Below are 19164 nucleotides of genomic sequence, written 5' to 3' on the forward strand. Positions count from 1 at the left end.
ATATGTACTACTCCTTGGAAAAAATGTACGTACATCCTGTAGGTCAGCAATCTTCTGCTGAAACCATACAGTCAACGCTGAGACTTGCACCCTCAAGGAAGCAACTTTCAACCCTTTATCCAATCCTGCCTGAAGGAAATCCAAAATCCTAGCTACTTTAAAAGATCTCGGATAGTAATTTTTTCCAGTACACCAGTGAATATAGGCTTGCCATATTCTATGATACACACGAGCCGAAGAAGGCTTTCTTGCTCTAAGCATGGTTTGGATTACTTGTTTCGAAAATCCTTTAGCCTCTAAGATAGAGGTTTCAACAGCCACGTCGTCAGAGATAGGCGATCCAGATGACTGTGATAACAAGGACCCTGCATTAGCAGATCTGGACGTTGAGGGAGCAGTATCGGTGCTTCCACGGACAATCTCAACAGATCTGTGTACCAATGCCTTCTTGGCCAAGCTGGAGCTATTAGAATGATTGCTCCTTTTGCCTGTTTTATCTTTCTCACTACTCTGGGTAACAGAGATATTGGAGGGAACAGATATGCCAGCTGAAACCTCCATTCTACTGACAGTGCGCCTACCAGGACCGCTCCTGGGTCCCTTGTTCTTGATCCGTACCTCGGAACTTTGTTGTTTAGACGAGACGCCATAAGGTCTATCTCCGGTAGACCCCATCTGTTCACCAGTGTCTGAAACACTTCTGGGTGTAGTGCCCATTCGGTTTCCTGAATGGTGTGCCGACTGAGAAAATCTGCTTCCCAATTTAGTACACCCGGGACAAATACTGCTGACAATGCCGGGAGATGGAGTTCTGCCCATTTTAGAATGGGGGTTACTTCCTCCATCAGACTCTTGCTGTGAGTTCCTCCTTGATGATTGAGGTATGCTACTGCCGTCGCATTGTCTGAGCGGATCTGGACTGGTTTTCCTTGTAGATTGTCCTTTGCCTGAACTAGAGCCAAGTAAATGGCCCTTATCTCCAACAGATTTATCGGCAGGCGACTTTCCCTTGCGGTCCATTTTCCCTGGAACCATAGGCTTCCGAGTACCGCCCCCCAGCCTTGCAGGCTGGCATCTGTTGTCAGGACTTGCCACTCTTTTATCCAAAAGGGTCTCCCCTTGTTTAAATGGTCTGTCTGTAGCCACCATGCTAGAGACCTTTTTACATTTACTGGAATCTTTATCATCTGCTTCTTTATTGTTTGATGATTTCCGTTCCATTTGGTCAAAATGAGATGCTGCAACGGTCTGGAGTGGAATTGCGCATATTCCACCATCTCGAAGGTTGATACCATCAGACCCAACAGTCGCATTGCTGCATGGACTGACATTGTCTGGGCTTGCAACGCTTCCTGAGCCATGACCTGCACCGTGACTATTTTTTTCTCTGGTAAGAGAACTCTCTGTAGGTCTGAATCCAATATGGCTCCCAAATGAACCATCCGCTGTGACGGATTCAGGGACGACTTCTCCCAATTTATGAGCCACCCGTGTCTCTGTAAACAAACTATCGTCTGTTGGAGATGGCTCAACAGTAAATCTTGCGACTGTGCTAAGATTAACAGGTCGTCTAGATATGGGAATATTCTTATCCCCTGTTTGTGCAGACAAGCTGCCATAACCACCATGATCTTGGTAAACACCCTGGGTGCTGTAGCTAGCCCGAAAGGCAGAGCTTGGAACTGGAAATGTTCCTGGAGGATGGCAAACCTGAGGTAACACTGATGCGACAGCGCTATAGGCACATGCAGGTAAGCATCCCGTACATCCAGAGATACCATGTAATCTCCAGGTTCCATAGCCAACATTATGGAGCGTAACGTCTCCATGTGGAACTTCGGGATCCATATGTATCTGTTCAGCATTTTCAGATTTAGAATTGGTCGATATGACCCATTTGGCTTCTGGATTAGAAATAGATTGCAGCAAAACCCCTGTCCCCTTTGTGATGGAGGCACTGGGACAATCACACCTGACTGCAGTAATTTTTGGACTGCTTCTTGCAGGGCATTGGCCTTCGACTCTATACGAGACGGGCTGGTGCAAAAAAATCTTTGAGGAGGCTGCCTCCTGAATGGGAACCCATACCCCTGAGATACTACCTTCTGCACCCAGGCATCTGCTGTTGACTGTTGCCATATGTGTGCAAATTGAAGGAGTCGGTCCCCAACCCTGGAATCCTCCAGGCGGAGGCCCGTCTCTTCAGGCTGAGGGTTTCTGTTCAGGTTTGGAAGCTGGCTTTTTGCTAGCCCACTGCTTCCTACCCCTGGATTTAAACTGGGGTTGTTTAGGCTCCTCTTTAGCTTTTGCTTTGCCAGCGAAATGAGCGAAATTTTAAACCCTTGGACTTAGGGTTATAGGTAGCCGGAAATCTGACCTTTTTCGATTCAGCCTCTGATTCTAGGATATCCGATAAAGGTTTTCCAAATAATATATTACCCACAAAAGGCAATGCTTCCAATTCTTTCTTGGATTCCGCATCTGCCTCCCAGGTACGTAGCCAAATTGCTCGACGAGCGACTACTGCCAGGGCTGAAGCTTTAGAAGCAACTGTACCTACATCAATTGCTGCTTCTTCCAAATACTGGGCAGATTGTCTTAAACGGCAAAGACGATCCTCTTGCTCCCCAGTAGGAGAAGGGATGCTGTTCTCTAGTTCCTCTATCCATTCGCCCATTGCCTTTGCTACCCAGGCCGAAGCCATAGCAGGTCTTACCACTGCTCCTACTAGAGAAAAAATATTTTTCAATAGGCTATCTACCCTTCTGTTTGTGACATCATTCAATGAGGTAGATGACAGTGGTAAAGCAGATTTATGCACGAGTCGCAGAACATGTGCATCTACTTTTGGAAGAACCTCTCTCTTCGAACAATCTCCAGCAGGAAATGGATAATAAGAATCCCATCTTTTAGGAATCTTATACTTTTTACTGGGCGCTGCCCAAGACTCATCCATCATTTCCGTCAACTCATCTGACGCTGGAAATTCAGCTTTCACTGATTTTGTTCGTTTGAATACAGGTGCTTTTGCTTTTTCTTTTTAAAGAACTGATTTTTATTAAGTTTTTTCATAAAAGAAATATACGTTTGACAACATGACACCAGTATCGAGAGATTGCGACCCTCAGAACATAGGGAACGCACAAAAAATGGATCAGTGTAGGTATACATAGGTCAAACAACAATATGCAACAAAAAAAAAAAATACAGTCAAACGCGGGGGGGGGGGGGGGGGGACAGAGAGGGGGGGTCTAGGATGGAGAAAAGAAGGGGGGGGGGTGAAAAGAGAGAGGGTAGAGCGCTGTCAGCTCATCAAAGGAGGAATCACCACACGAGGGTGGGGTCATGAACATAAAACCATACATCATTATACAGTCACTGATCAAATTATTGCAGTTGAGATAAAATAATAGCATTTTTATAAGGGGGAGACAGGCTAGGCATGGAGAAGATATGAATAGAAAAATAAAGAAGATGGTATCCAGGAGGGAGACGAGGAGAAAAAAGGAGGGAAAGAGCAGGAAAAAGAAACCAAGTTATCTGGACATCCTCCAATGGGGATTTTCAAAGGCTGCAATTATCGTGGATTGAGTGGCCTGGTCTAGGGTTACCATATAGGGACCCCATTTTTTGTAGAACCCAGCAAGGCCAGAGGAGCCCGTAAGGAGAGTGGACCTACGATCAAAATACAAGTATTGTAACATAGTTTTCAGAACTTCAGCTAAGGAGGGGGTCGATCTGACAACCCAATGTTTCAGAATTGCTTTTTTGGAGATGGTAAACAGCATGGTCAGCATGGGGAAAAGTGGGTTAATCCCTCTCACCGAGCTCCAAATAGAAAAATTGATGCAGAGACAGGCCAGCGGGTCAGGTCTTAGTGACGTATGAAAATGGGTATTTATGAACACAAATAGTTTGTTCCAGAAGCGTTGAATCCTGGTACAGCTCCAGAGGCAGTAGTAGAAAGAGGCTCTAGCCCAGGGATGGGGAACCTTCGGCTCTCCAGCTGTTGTTGAACTACACATGCCAGCATGCCTTGCTACAGTTTTGCTATTTAGCCATACAAAAACTGTTGCAAGGCATGCTGGGATGTGTAGTTCAACAACAGCTGGAGGGCCGAAGGTTCCCCATCCCTGCTCTAGCCCCTTTACATTTAGGGCACCTATTGGGGATCACAGGATCTATGGAAATCTGGTCATAGGGGGGTAAGTATGCTCTCTGGATGGATTTAATATGTACCTCCTGTAGAGCTTAGGATTGACATGGTGCGGTGGTGATGGTCTAAGAGAAGGTCATAAGAGGTCACACTCGGAATGTCTGCTTGCCAAGAAGCAACCAGTCTGGGGATGAATGGCTTGGAGGGGATATTCACGATGAGGGAGTAAATTTGTTTTAATTTGTATGGATGGGATTCCCAGCGCTTTAGAACTTTGGCTAGTGGGGAGGAGGGGGTCGGGAGAAAAGAGTCAAGGCGCAATGATAGGAGATAATGTCTCACTTGGAGATACATAAAGAAGTGGGAGGACGGAATGGAGTACCTGTCTCTTAGCATCGCAAATTGAGCAATATGGCCGCCCGGGTCAAATACTTGGGAAGCAGCGCACAGCCCCCTCTCCCGCCACCGAATAAAGAGAGCATTGTGAAGGGAAGGAGAAAGAGATGTGTTACCCCAAAGAGATACATAAGAGGAAGCAGTATGGTCAGATTTAAGCTTCTTGTGTAGTTTCACCCAGCTAAAGTAAGTGTCCCGAAATAAGGGGTGTTCCAGGATTGATGAGGTTATGTCAGCTTTCTTGGCGTGGAGAAGGGCACATGGGGAGTAGGGTCGAAAAGCGTCAGTGTCGAGAGCTAAATCAGTATAGGTGCTTTTACCTAAGAGCCAGTCAGCAGCATATCGGAGAAAGATTGTAAGAGAATAGGAAAGAAAGTCCGGGACTCCAAATCCACCCATTGACTTGTCCATTACAAGCTTAGCAAAGGCCACTTTTGGTTTCTTCCCGTGCCATATAAATCGAGTCATAGCCTTGCGTAGTGCGACGCCATCCGCATCTCTGAGGCTGATTGGAAGAGATTGCATAATATAAAAAATTTTTGGGAAAATCACAGATTTGATAACTGCAAACCTCCCTAGCAAGGAGAGCGGTAGGGTAGCCCAACCATCCAATTTAGAAAGCACAGCCTTAATGGCCGAGGAAAAATTTAGCTCATAGATCCGCGAAATATCTCGTGGAATGTTTACCCCTAAGTATTTAAAGTGTGACTGAGTGATCGTGATGTCTGTGTAAGTGAGGACAGTGAGGAAGGGGGAATGTGTATAGGAAGCAGTTCTGATTTTGTGACATTGATCTTATAACCAGCCGTCTCGCCAAAGTCCGAAATCAAACGCAAGATTTCCGGGACTGACGTGAGAGGATTTGAGACAAATAACAACATGTCATCTGCAAATAGGGCGACTTTAAGCTCAATGTTACCAATATAGATGCCAGTGAAGGAAGAGGAGAGCCTGAGAGCTAAAGCTAGAGGTTCTAGGGCGATGGCAAAGAGGAGGGGGGGGGGGGGGGGGAGGGGGCAGCCCTGTCTAGTACCTTTTTCTATATAAAAGGGGTCGGAGAGAAAACCATTGCAAGAAATTTGAGTGGCCGGGGACACATATAATGCGTGGATAGCCTGAATGAACGCGTCAGGAAAGTTAAAACGTTTCAAGGCTGTGTATAGGTGTGGCCATTCGACGAGGTCGAAGGCCTTTTCCGCGTCCAATGATATGATGGCATACCCCGAAGAGGGCAAGCTACCATGGCAGGAGTGTAAAGCCGCTATCACCTTCCTCACATTGACCACCGAGTGTCTACCTGCAATAAAGCCCATCTGGTCAGGGTGGATGATGTGGGGAAGTATGAGTTTCAGGCAATCGGCCAATATCTTGGCGAACAACTTATAATCCAAGTTTAACAAAAATATTGGTCGGTAGGAGCCTGGGAGGGATAAATCTCTGCCCGGTTTAGGAAGCAGTTTGAGTAGTGCCGAATTGAAGTGGTGCGGGGGGGGGGGGTCTTGGCTAGCATTAAGGAGTTGAAAATGTCTACCAGGATGAAGTCAAATTTGTGAGAGAGGAGTCTATAAAACTCTTCATTATAGCCATCAGGGCCTGGGGCTTTGTTGGGTTTCAACTGTTTGATCGCTAAGCGGACTTCAGCGAGAGTGATCGGGGATAAAAGTTGAGAAGCCATATTATCGGAGAGAGCAGGGTAAGGCAGAGCTTCCCAGGAGAGAGGAGTGTTGGGAGAAGTGTCAGCGGGGGTGGTGGGAGAGTGTGGTGGTTGAGAGCAAGATGTCGGGGATGCGAAGCTGGCGAGGATGGCTGCAAGGTGCTTGGAAGGGTGGACGAGTATAATTGGGAAAAGTAAGGCTGCATGATATGAGCAATCTGCTTGTTTGTGGAACTCAGTGCGCCATGTTATGTGCGAAGGGGGTGAACCACTGCAGGTGAAAATGTGCCGCGAAGCAAGTTAGAGAGTAAACGGCCAGACTTGTTCCCGAATTTATGAAACTTGTAGTGGACAGAAAAAAGGTATCTATCCCCCACTTCGGAAATGTGTTCGTCAAAGTGGGTTTTAGTGAGCAGATATGCTTGCTTAGTGGCCGGTGAAGGTGCCTGTTTGTACGCCTGGAAGGCCTTAGTGAGAGCGTCCTGGAGCCCCAGGTATTGCTTTGAGAATTTCTTGTTGGAAGCTGCAGTGAAAGACATAATCGCTCCTCTGAGAACGGCTTTCGCCGACATCAAAAACAGAAAAGGATCCGTCTGGAGATGTTCAGAGTTGGTAGTGCAATAATCATCCCAAGTAGCTTCCAAAAAGGATTTGAAAGTAGAAGAGCGACAAAATCTAGATGGGAATTTCCATAACCTAGTCGAGTCTCTGTCGTCAGGAAAGTGGATAGTCAAAGAAATCAAAGCATGGTCTGACAGGGAGATGGGGGCAATAGAACAGTCCGTGACCTGAGGAAAAAGAGCATGAGAGATGAAGAAATAATCAATGCGGGAGAGAGAGCCGTGCGCTGCCGAGAGACAGGTGTATTCTCGCTCCGTTGGATACAGGGCTCGCCACAGGTCTATAACCTGTAGGGTGGAAGTGAAGAGGGGGATGCCTACTTTAGGAAGTGGAGGGGGGGGGGGGGGGGTCCCTCGAGTATTCGAGTAGGGGGGAAGAGATCAGGTTAAAATCTCCGCCAATAATCAAATTGTCTCCCATGAAGGGGGTCAGAAGGGTAATCAAGCGCTGGAAGTATGACTTAGAATAGGGAGGGGGAATATACACATTTGCCAGTGTGAGCCTCTTGCCCAGCATATCCACTGAGACCACCACATATCTACCCGTATCGTCAGTAACGACGCGGTGAATTTCATAGGCCACTGAGCGTCTTACCAGGATAGCTACTCCACGTGCCTTGGGAGGAAGATGCCAATACAGACCAACCCAGCATTCACAATTTCGCAGACTCAGAAAGAGTCAAATGAGTTTCCTGGAGGAATGCCACATCCACGCCAGATTTTTGTAAGAAAATCTGAATTTTCCTGCGTTTCGCTGGAGAGTTAATCCCTCCAACGTTCCAGGTTGCGTAGCGTAGACTAGGCATCCCCCGAGGAAACAGGGAAAAAAAGAAACATTGGTTTAAAACATAAAAAGACAAAAAGGGGAACTTTCAGTACAAGGATGCCAAAGGACATCAGAAAAACTGACTCATTTAGACAGTGCAGGACAGTGCTCAAAGGAGTAGGAGGAGGACACCAAACAGGAAGGGAGGGAGGGAGTATACGGGAGGGGGAAAAAGGAGCACAGATGAAAAGAGGCATACAAACGCTAGCATTTGATGCCAAACTTCTGAGCAAATGCACACAAAATAACATAACAAAAAAGATATACATCTAGCAAGGAGGGGCATATCCGTCCCCGATCCTCAAAGTGCAGCAAAGTACAACTGTATAACTGGGCCCCGGAGGTTCCGGCAGCGCATTGCGCAAAAGGACACTAAAATAACATGCAGTATACAGAAAATGAGCCACGAAATGTGAAAAGATGGCAGCGTTATAAACTTAGAAATCACTAAACAGACATGAAAACATGCAAGGCAGGTAGAACGTAATGAGACAATTTAGAACATGGAGCACAATCCCTCATTCTGCGGAATCAGAGATGTCTGCATCCTTGGCCTAGGACAGCTCCTGGAGGTAGGCCAAAGCGTCAGGTGGGGTGGAGAAGTCCTTAAATGAAGTCCCATCATAAATGCGAAGCCTGGCTGGGTACAGTAGGCCAAATTTGCGCCCTTCAGCGACTAATCGAGAGCAGACAGGGGAAAAGGATTTCCTGGCCCGTGATAACTCAGCGGAGTAGTCTTGAAAAATATGAAGCTTATGTCCTTCCCACGACAAAGATTTAGCTTTACGAGAGGCCGACCATATCTCCATTTTGTGTAGATAATTTAAGCAGCGGAACAGGGTAACGCGGGGTCTCAGCCTGTTAGGGGTCGGTGTCGGGCCCACCCTATGGACCCTTTCTATAACCATGTCCTGGCAAACCGCCTCTATGCCTAAGAGCGAGGGTAGAGTGTTGCGGACAAAATGGGCCAAAGCGGGCCCCTTGATAGACTCAGGGAGGCCGACCAGCCTAATATTATTTCGACGGGATCTGTTCTCAATGTCGTCGATCTTATTCCACAGCTGATAGGTATCATTAGTGAGGCGCGTCACAGTATGCTGTATATCTCCTATATCATGGGAGGCTACACTGAGCTGTTGTTCTGTAGTAGAAACCCTGTGTGTCAAATGTTGCAGCTGAATGGTGATATCAGCCACTGCTTTAGATAGTAGTGGAGTCATAGTGGCTGTAATGGCCGCCACCACCTCAGCATATGTCACAGGGGCATCGCAGCCCACACTCACGTGTCCCCCAGAAGCGGGTCCCTCGGCCGCGGCTTTCTTGTGCAGTGGGGGAGCGCTCTCTACGGCAGAGTCTGCCTGCATGGTCCCCGCAGCCCGCCGCTTCTCCTGACGTGGAGGCTGCGGCTGTTGCTGCTGCTGGTCCGGCTGGGGCTGCGGCGCCAGCGGCGCTAGAAAGCGGTCCATGTGAGCGGCGGGAGGTGTAGGGGCACTGCGGGCTGGCTCCGGGAGTCAAACGAGGCTTTAGAAGCCTATTAAAAGGTGGCTGCAGAGGAGCGGGGGACGGACCTCAAAGCGGAGCTCAGGTCTCCATGAAGCCGGAACCGGAAGTCCTTGCTTTTGCTTTTAACGCTGTCTTGGCTGGCTCTTCCACAGAAAGCACAGCCTTCACTGCATTAATAAGTTCAGCTACATCTTCTGAACTAAAGCTGATCATCATACGGAGTTGAATCTATTGTTTCCGCATCATCATCCGATGTATCATCTTGTGTAGTCTACCATACAGACGTATCTGTCTTAATCTTACCTGCCCCTTGGTTGCTTGTAGAGGCTACTGGAACCAAACCATAGGAAGGGTCTGCTGGACCTGCTAGAACATCCGACACAGACGCCCGTCGAGACAGCACTGTACCGCGGAGGTAAGCGTTGTTGCGACCCGGTGGGGAGTTGTTGGAGCGACTCTGTCTAATATGCGTTTAAAACGCTGTTAAGAGAAGTCGCTCTAAAAAACATTATAGTAAGTCTATAAAAATAAAGTAATGAAAACTTGAGGCTGCTTTCACAGCAGCCCTGTGACCATGCGGCTTCCTGCCGCACCAAGCAAAAAACTGATCTGACTGAGTCAGTGGGCGGGACTATATAGTGGAGGCCCCAATGCATCCTGGGAGGCCAGAAAGCTCGTGACCGTGTTGGTGCCATTTTCGCTGTCGCTCGACAAAATCCCAATGTTATCCTGTGGACCCAGCCAGAGAAATTAGTCTTATTCGCAAAACGATGTGAATAGGATGCACAAGCACATACTTATTAAAATGATATGCGGCATGCCTATATTCAGTGTGCAGCTGTATATGCATATGAAATGCTACGCTACAGTGTTTTCCTAGAACCCAAAAAAAGACGCCCGAAGCTAGCGGAGCTGCACGGGACCTGTCTGCTCACCAACACCAGGCATCTCCCGCTGAGTGGCGCATTGAAGCAAGAATGTATGAGGACACATCTGTACACATTCACAATACTGCCATTCCTCCTTCTGCAGGCGTCATTAATATCAACGGCACTTACACCAACTGCGTGCTACCGCTGCCAACGGCGGGCACTGCACATACGAATAACTGCACGACTGCGACACACCCGGAATGTATCTCTAAGGTGAGAATTCACGGCAGCCGCCCAGTAATGTCCACTCAGAGAGTGAGACACACAGAACTCAGAATGGTTCTTAAAGTCGCATAAACAGCCGGCAACGCATTGGAAGCCAACTAAGAGGCATGCGATAGTCATATTCGGGTTATGGCGACTCAGAAACAGGCCCTATGTATATGGCAATGACAGGACTGAACTACTGTATGAATAGAAAAAAAAACAGATTGATGTTTCCTTTGCGCCTTAACCAAAAACTGCAGCTGAGGTCCAAACTCTCAAGCGTACCAACACTTGACAAAATCTAGAGACACAAACACAGAAGGAGTGGTCCACCAGCGCTGTTTGAATAAGAGTTCAATAATTCATTCAATCAATAAATGATTTGATATAATTCCTGCTTGTCAGATGTACCTTACTCACCGACGTACAGTGAGATTTCCTCTTATAAAGGTATCTTTATCCTAGTGTACAGACATCGTAAGGTCATATGAAATTTCACTCACCAATATTGCGAGCCCTATATTCATATAAAGGTTTCTTTGTGACTGCACCAGGCTTCTCCACACATATCCGGAGAGATATTACTCCTTATGTATGTGATAGTGGGGATCCCTGTACCTCCAAACACCAACGCGTTTCGGAAATGTTTCCTTCCTCAGGGTGTCCACTATCACATACCAAAGGAGTAAGATCTTTTTTCCTCAAACTTACCCATTTTTTCAAATTTTTCCCGGGACTAATTTGGCTGCTGGTTAATGTTTGGAGTCCTTGTGGAGTGAAGTGGTGTAACCCCTGTTTTTTATGTATTTTATCTTTTTGGAATAAAACGTTTTTTATGGAAATCTAATGGTCCAGTCATAATTATCTTGGAGGAGCAATCTCCGGATATGTGTGGAGAAGCCTGGTGCAGTCTCAAAAAAACCTTTATATGAATATAGGGCTCGCAATATTGGTGAGTGAAATTTCATATGACCTTATGATGTCTGTACACTAGGATAAAGATACCTTTATAAGAGGAAATCTCACTGTACGTCGGTGAGTAAGGTACATCTGACAAGCAGGAATTATATCAAATCATTTATTGGTACTGTATGAATAGGTTACATGAAGCTAAATCAGTTCCAGGTGCCATCTAACCAAGGTGGCGATGGTACAACTTGCTGCTGTAGCAAACAGCGATTGAACACAATATCGGAGACCATGAACATAGGATGTCAGCTCTACGTATTTATCTTACAGGTGAGACAGACGTGTCCGCAAACATCCAGCCTCAATACCCCATGCAGCGTGAGACGCCTGGTGGGAGTGAGCCGCCAGCTCCCGTGCAGCACAATACTATATAGATTCATTTGATATATGACACTCGTACAGTACGTTGTCTGACTGAGTCTGTATACTGAACAGAACTGATACTGGAGAAATGCTGCGGCTGCTATACAGCCTCAGAGACTCAGTAGCACACAGATATACAAGCGTCATATCACAATACTCAGCGCAGTCTCTTGGTGCGTACTAGTCGCATTCTCACGCGATTTGGCGTGCCAAGAGGGGGTGTTTGGCGCGACTGCAGCAAAGATGAACGAGGACACATCTGTATAGTACAATGAATGACAGAACATAGATGGGGGATACTCCCGTTCTCCTCTATCCCATCATGCACTTGGGCGTATTGTCTGTAATGATCACAAAAAGACATCCGTGTACCCAACGCATTACTTCTTGCGAACCAAACTCGCTGCATTCCTCCACAGACGGACACTTACTCTCATACTTGTCCTTTCCCATGTATAGAGTGTACGGCAGGGAGACGACTGCGGGAGAGAGACACACAATGGATTATCAGCACTGCGCACCACAATGGTTATCATGTATAAAGCACCGACACACACCCTACAGATGGAACCGATAACAGGGTATTACACCCGCCCTCCTCAAACACATCAGTAGCTTCTCAATATTGCACAGTAGCCCTAGTGTGTGCGGAATAAAAGATGGTGATGTGTATAGGTTTTTCTTTTACATACTAAATATATAACAGCAAAATCATTAATCAAATGTACAGAAAAAAATTGCACAAAATGAGACACAAGTATCAGACAACGGCAAATACACAATAAGGGAGCGTTGGAAATGATCAGTCAGACTGTGGTGGGTGGGGACAGAGGTATTACACCTCACATCTGACACTCTGATACTATGGGAACGGTGCTGAAACAGGATACCGGGGGGCTCCTATAGTAGTGACACAGTGCCCATCTAATAATCAGGAGTCAGTCCCAATATCAGTGATGCACCAGCTACATCAATGTATGACAGGTGTGATACATTAATATATACCAGTGCGTCACTGTTACTGTATGACAGGTGTGATACATTAATATATACCAGTGCGTCACTGTGACTGTATGACAGGTGTGATACATTAATATATACCAGTGCGTCACTGTTACTGTATGACAGGTGTGATACATTAATATATACCAGTGCGTCACTGTTACTGTATGACAGGTGTGATACATTAATATATACCACTGCGTCACTGTTACTGTATGACAGGTGTGATACATTAATATATACCAGTGCGTCACTGTGACTGTATGACAGGTGTGATACATTAATATATACCAGTGCGTCACTGTTACTGTATGACAGGTGTGATACATTAATATATACCAGTGCGTCACTGTTACTGTATGACAGGTGTGATACATTAATATATACCAGTGCGTCACTGTTACTGTATGACAGGTGTGATACATTAATATATACCAGTGCGTCACTGTGACTGTATGACAGGTGTGATACATTAATATATACCAGTGCGTCACTGTGACTGTATGACAGGTGTGATACATTAATATATACCAGTGCGTCACTGTGACTGTATGACAGGTGTGATACATTAATATATACCAGTGCGTCACTGTGACTGTATGACAGGTGTGATACATTAATATATACCAGTGCGTCACTGTTACTGTATGACAGGTGTGATACATTAATATATACCAGTGCGTCACTGTTACTGTATGACAGGTGTGATACATTAATATATACCAGTGCGTCACTGTGACTGTATGACAGGTGTGATACATTAATATATACCAGTGCGTCACTGTTACTGTATGACAGGTGTGATACATTAATATATACCAGTGCGTCACTGTTACTGTATGACAGGTGTGATACATTAATATATACCAGTGCGTCACTGTTACTGTATGACAGGTGTGATACATTAATATATACCAGTGCGTCACTGTTACTGTATGACAGGTGTGATACATTAATATATACCAGTGCGTCACTGTTACTGTATGACAGGTGTGATACATTAATATTATACCAGTGCGTCACTGTTACTGTATGACAGGTGTGATACATTAATATATACCAGTGCGTCACTGTGACTGTATGACAGGTGTGATACATTAATATATACCAGTGCGTCACTGTTACTGTATGACAGGTGTGATACATTTATATATACCAGTGCGTCACTGTTACTGTATGACAGGTGTGATACATTAATATATACCAGTGCGTCACTGTTACTGTATGACAGGTGTGATACATTAATATATACCAGTGCGTCACTGTGACTGTATGACAGGTGTGATACATTAATATATACCAGTGCGTCACTGTTATTGTATGACAGGTGTGATACATTAATATATACCAGTGCGTCACTGTTACTGTATGACAGGTGTGATACATTAATATATACCAGTGCGTCACTGTTACTGTATGACAGGTGTGATACATTAATATATACCAGTGCGTCACTGTTACTGTATGACAGGTGTGATACATTAATATATACCAGTGCGTCACTGTGACTGTATGACAGGTGTGATACATTAATATATACCAGTGCGTCACTGTTACTGTATGACAGGTGTGATACATTAATATATACCAGTGCGTCACTGTTACTGTATGACAGGTGTGATACATTAATATATACCAGTGCGTCACTGTTACTGTATGACAGGTGTGATACATTAATATATACCAGTGCGTCACTGTTACTGTATGACAGGTGTGATACATTTATATATACCAGTGCGTCACTGTTACTGTATGACAGGTGTGATACATTAATATATACCAGTGCGTCACTGTGACTGTATGACAGGTGTGATACATTAATATATACCAGTGCGTCACTGTGACTGTATGACAGGTGTGATACATTAATATATACCAGTGCGTCACTGTGACTGTATGACAGGTGTGATACATTAATATATACCAGTGCGTCACTGTTACTGTATGACAGGTGTGATACATTAATATATACCAGTGCGTCACTGTTACTGTATGACAGGTGTGATACATTAATATATACCAGTGCGTCACTGTTACTGTATGACAGGTGTGATACATTAATATATACCAGTGCGTCACTGTTACTGTATGACAGGTGTGATACATTAATATATACCACTGCGTCACTGTTACTGTATGACAGGTGTGATACATTTATATATACCAGTGCGTCACTGTTACTGTATGACAGGTGTGATACATTAATATATACCAGTGCGTCACTGTTACTGTATGACAGGTGTGATACATTAATATATACCAGTGCGTCACTGTTACTGTATGACAGGTGTGATACATTAATATATACCAGTGCGTCACTGTTACTGTATGACAGGTGTGATACATTAATATATACCAGTGCGTCACTGTTACTGTATGACAGGTGTGATACATTAATATATACCAGTGCGTCACTGTTACTGTATGACAGGTGTGATACATTAATATATACCAGTGCGTCACTGTGACTGTATGACAGGTGTGATACATTAATATATACCAGTGCGTCACTGTTACTGTATGACAGGTGTGATACATTAATATATACCAGTGCGTCACTGTTACTGTATGACAGGTGTGATACATTAATATATACCAGTGCGTCACTGTTACTGTATGACAGGTGTGATACATTTATATATACCAGTGCGTCACTGTTACTGTATGACAGGTGTGATACATTAATATATACCAGTGCGTCACTGTGACTGTATGACAGGTGTGATACATTAATATATACCAGTGCGTCACTGTGACTGTATGACAGGTGTGATACATTAATATATACCAGTGCGTCACTGTGACTGTATGACAGGTGTGATACATTAATATATACCAGTGCGTCACTGTTACTGTATGACAGGTGTGATACATTAATATATACCAGTGCGTCACTGTTACTGTATGACAGGTGTGATACATTAATATATACCAGTGCGTCACTGTTACTGTATGACAGGTGTGATACATTAATATATACCAGTGCGTCACTGTGACTGTATGACAGGTGTGATACATTAATATATACCAGTGCGTCACTGTGACTGTATGACAGGTGTGATACATTAATATATACCAGTGCGTCACTGTTACTGTATGACAGGTGTGATACATTAATATATACCAGTGCGTCACTGTTACTGTATGACAGGTGTGATACATTAATATATACCAGTGCGTCACTGTGACTGTATGACAGGTGTGATACATTAATATATACCAGTGCGTCACTGTTACTGTATGACAGGTGTGATACATTAATATATACCAGTGCGTCACTGTTACTGTATGACAGGTGTGATACATTAATATATACCAGTGCGTCACTGTTACTGTATGACAGGTGTGATACATTAATATATACCAGTGCGTCACTGTTACTGTATGACAGGTGTGATACATTAATATATACCAGTGCGTCACTGTTACTGTATGACAGGTGTGATACATTAATATATACCAGTGCGTCACTGTGACTGTATGACAGGTGTGATACATTAATATATACCAGTGCGTCACTGTGACTGTATGACAGGTGTGATACATTAATATATACCAGTGCGTCACTGTTACTGTATGACAGGTGTGATACATTAATATATACCAGTGCGTCACTGTTACTGTATGACAGGTGTGATACATTAATATATACCAGTGCGTCACTGTTACTGTATGACAGGTGTGATACATTAATATATACCAGTGCGTCACTGTTACTGTATGACAGGTGTGATACATTAATATATACCAGTGCGTCACTGTTACTGTATGACAGGTGTGATACATTAATATATACCAGTGCGTCACTGTTACTGTATGACAGGTGTGATACATTAATATATACCAGTGCGTCACTGTTACTGTATGACAGGTGTGATACATTAATATATACCAGTGCGTCACTGTTACTGTATGACAGGTGTGATACATTAATATATACCAGTGCGTCACTGTGACTGTATGACAGGTGTGATACATTAATATATACCAGTGCGTCACTGTTACTGTATGACAGGTGTGATACATTAATATATACCAGTGCGTCACTGTTACTGTATGACAGGTGTGATACATTAATATATACCAGTGCGTCACTGTTACTGTATGACAGGTGTGATACATTAATATATACCAGTGCGTCACTGTTACTGTATGACAGGTGTGATACATTAATATATACCAGTGCGTCACTGTTACTGTATGACAGGTGTGATACATTAATATATACCAGTGCGTCACTGTTACTGTATGACAGGTGTGATACATTAATATATACCAGTGCGTCACTGTTACTGTATGACAGGTGTGATACATTAATATATACCAGTGCGTCACTGTGACTGTATGACAGGTGTGATACATTAATATATACCAGTGCGTCACTGTTACTGTATGACAGGTGTGATACATTAATATATACCAGTGCGTCACTGTTACTGTATGACAGGTGTGATACATTAATATATACCAGTGCGTCACTGTTACTGTATGACAGGTGTGATACATTAATATATACCAGTGCGTCACTGTTACTGTATGACAGGTGTGATACATTAATATATACCAGTGCGTCACTGTTACTGTATGACAGGTGTGATACATTAATATATACCAGTGCGTCACTGTTACTGTATGACAGGTGTGATACATTAATATATACCAGTGCGTCACTGTTACTGTATGACAGGTGTGATACATTAATATATACCAGTGCGTCACTGTTACTGTATGACAGGTGTGATACATTAATATATACCAGTGCGTCACTGTTACTGTATGACAGGTGTGATACATTAATATATACCAGTGCGTCACTGTGACTGTATGACAGGTGTGATACATTAATATATACCAGTGCGTCACTGTTACTGTATGACAGGTGTGATACATTAATATATACCAGTGCGTCACTGTTACTGTATGACAGGTGTGATACATTAATATATACCAGTGCGTCACTGTTACTGTATGACAGGTGTGATACATTAATATATACCAGTGCGTCACTGTTACTGTATGACAGGTGTGATACATTAATATATACCAGTGCGTCACTGTTACTGTATGACAGGTGTGATACATTAATATATACCAGTGCGTCACTGTTACTGTATGACAGGTGTGATACATTAATATATACCAGTGCGTCACTGTTACTGTATGACAGGTGTGATACATTAATATATACCAGTGCGTCACTGTTACTGTATGACAGGTGTGATACATTAATATATACCAGTGCGTCACTGTGACTGTATGACAGGTGTGATACATTAATATATACCAGTGCGTCACTGTTACTGTATGACAGGTGTGATACATTAATATATACCAGTGCGTCACTGTTACTGTATGACAGGTGTGATACATTAATATATACCAGTGCGTCACTGTTACTGTATGACAGGTGTGATACATTAATATATACCAGTGCGTCACTGTTACTGTATGACAGGTGTGATACATTAATATATACCAGTGCGTCACTGTTACTGTATGACAGGTGTGATACATTAATATATACCACTGCGTCACTGTGACTGTATGACAGGTGTGATACATTAATATATACCAGTGCGTCACTGTTACTGTATGACAGGTGTGATACATTAATATATACCAGTGCGTCACTGTTACTGTATGACAGGTGTGATACATTAATATATACCAGTGCGTCACTGTTACTGTATGACAGGTGTGATACATTTATATATACCAGTGCGTCACTGTTACTGTATGACAGGTGTGATACATTAATATATACCAGTGCGTCACTGTTACTGTATGACAGGTGTGATACATTAATATATACCAGTGCGTCACTGTTACTGTATGACAGGTGTGATACATTAATATATACCAGTGCGTCACTGTTACTGTATGACAGGTGTGATACATTAATATATACCAGTGCGTCACTGTTACTGTATGACAGGTGTGATACATTAATATATACCAGTGCGTCACTGTTACTGTATGACAGGTGTGATACATTAATATATACCAGTGCGTCACTGTGACTGTATGACAGGTGTGATACATTAATATATACCAGTGCGTCACTGTTACTGTATGACAGGTGTGATACATTAATATATACCAGTGCGTCACTGTGACTGTATGACAGGTGTGATACATTAATATATACCAGTGCGTCACTGTGACTGTATGACAGGTGTGATACATTAATATATACCAGTGCGTCACTGTGACTGTATGACAGGTGTGATACATTAATATATACCAGTGCGTCACTGTTACTGTATGACAGGTGTGATACATTAATATATACCAGTGCGTCACTGTTACTGTATGACAGGTGTGATACATTAATATATACCAGTGCGTCACTGTGACTGTATGACAGGTGTGATACATTAATATATACCAGTGCGTCACTGTTACTGTATGACAGGTGTGATACATTAATATATACCAGTGCGTCACTGTGACTGTATGACAGGTGTGATACATTAATATATACCAGTGCGTCACTGTTACTGTATGACAGGTGTGATACATTAATATATACCAGG

At 43.8% G+C, this 19164-nt stretch overlaps 1 protein-coding gene across 3 annotated transcripts in view; it reads right to left on the minus strand.

Annotated features, from left to right (window-relative positions):
* Positions 1-19164, minus strand: part of CCDC25 (coiled-coil domain containing 25) — a 155047-nt gene that overhangs the window by 34032 nt on the left and 101851 nt on the right. For all 3 annotated transcript variants that reach the window (XM_063915020.1, XM_063915019.1, XM_063915018.1), the window contains exon 3: positions 12058-12105. In XM_063915020.1, the coding sequence (XP_063771090.1) occupies positions 12058-12105 (48 nt within the window). The remainder of the gene's footprint in view (positions 1-12057; positions 12106-19164) is intronic.

The sequence above is a fragment of the Pseudophryne corroboree genome, chromosome 4, assembly GCF_028390025.1.
Source record: "Pseudophryne corroboree isolate aPseCor3 chromosome 4, aPseCor3.hap2, whole genome shotgun sequence".
NCBI classification, from domain to species: domain Eukaryota; kingdom Metazoa; phylum Chordata; class Amphibia; order Anura; family Myobatrachidae; genus Pseudophryne; species Pseudophryne corroboree.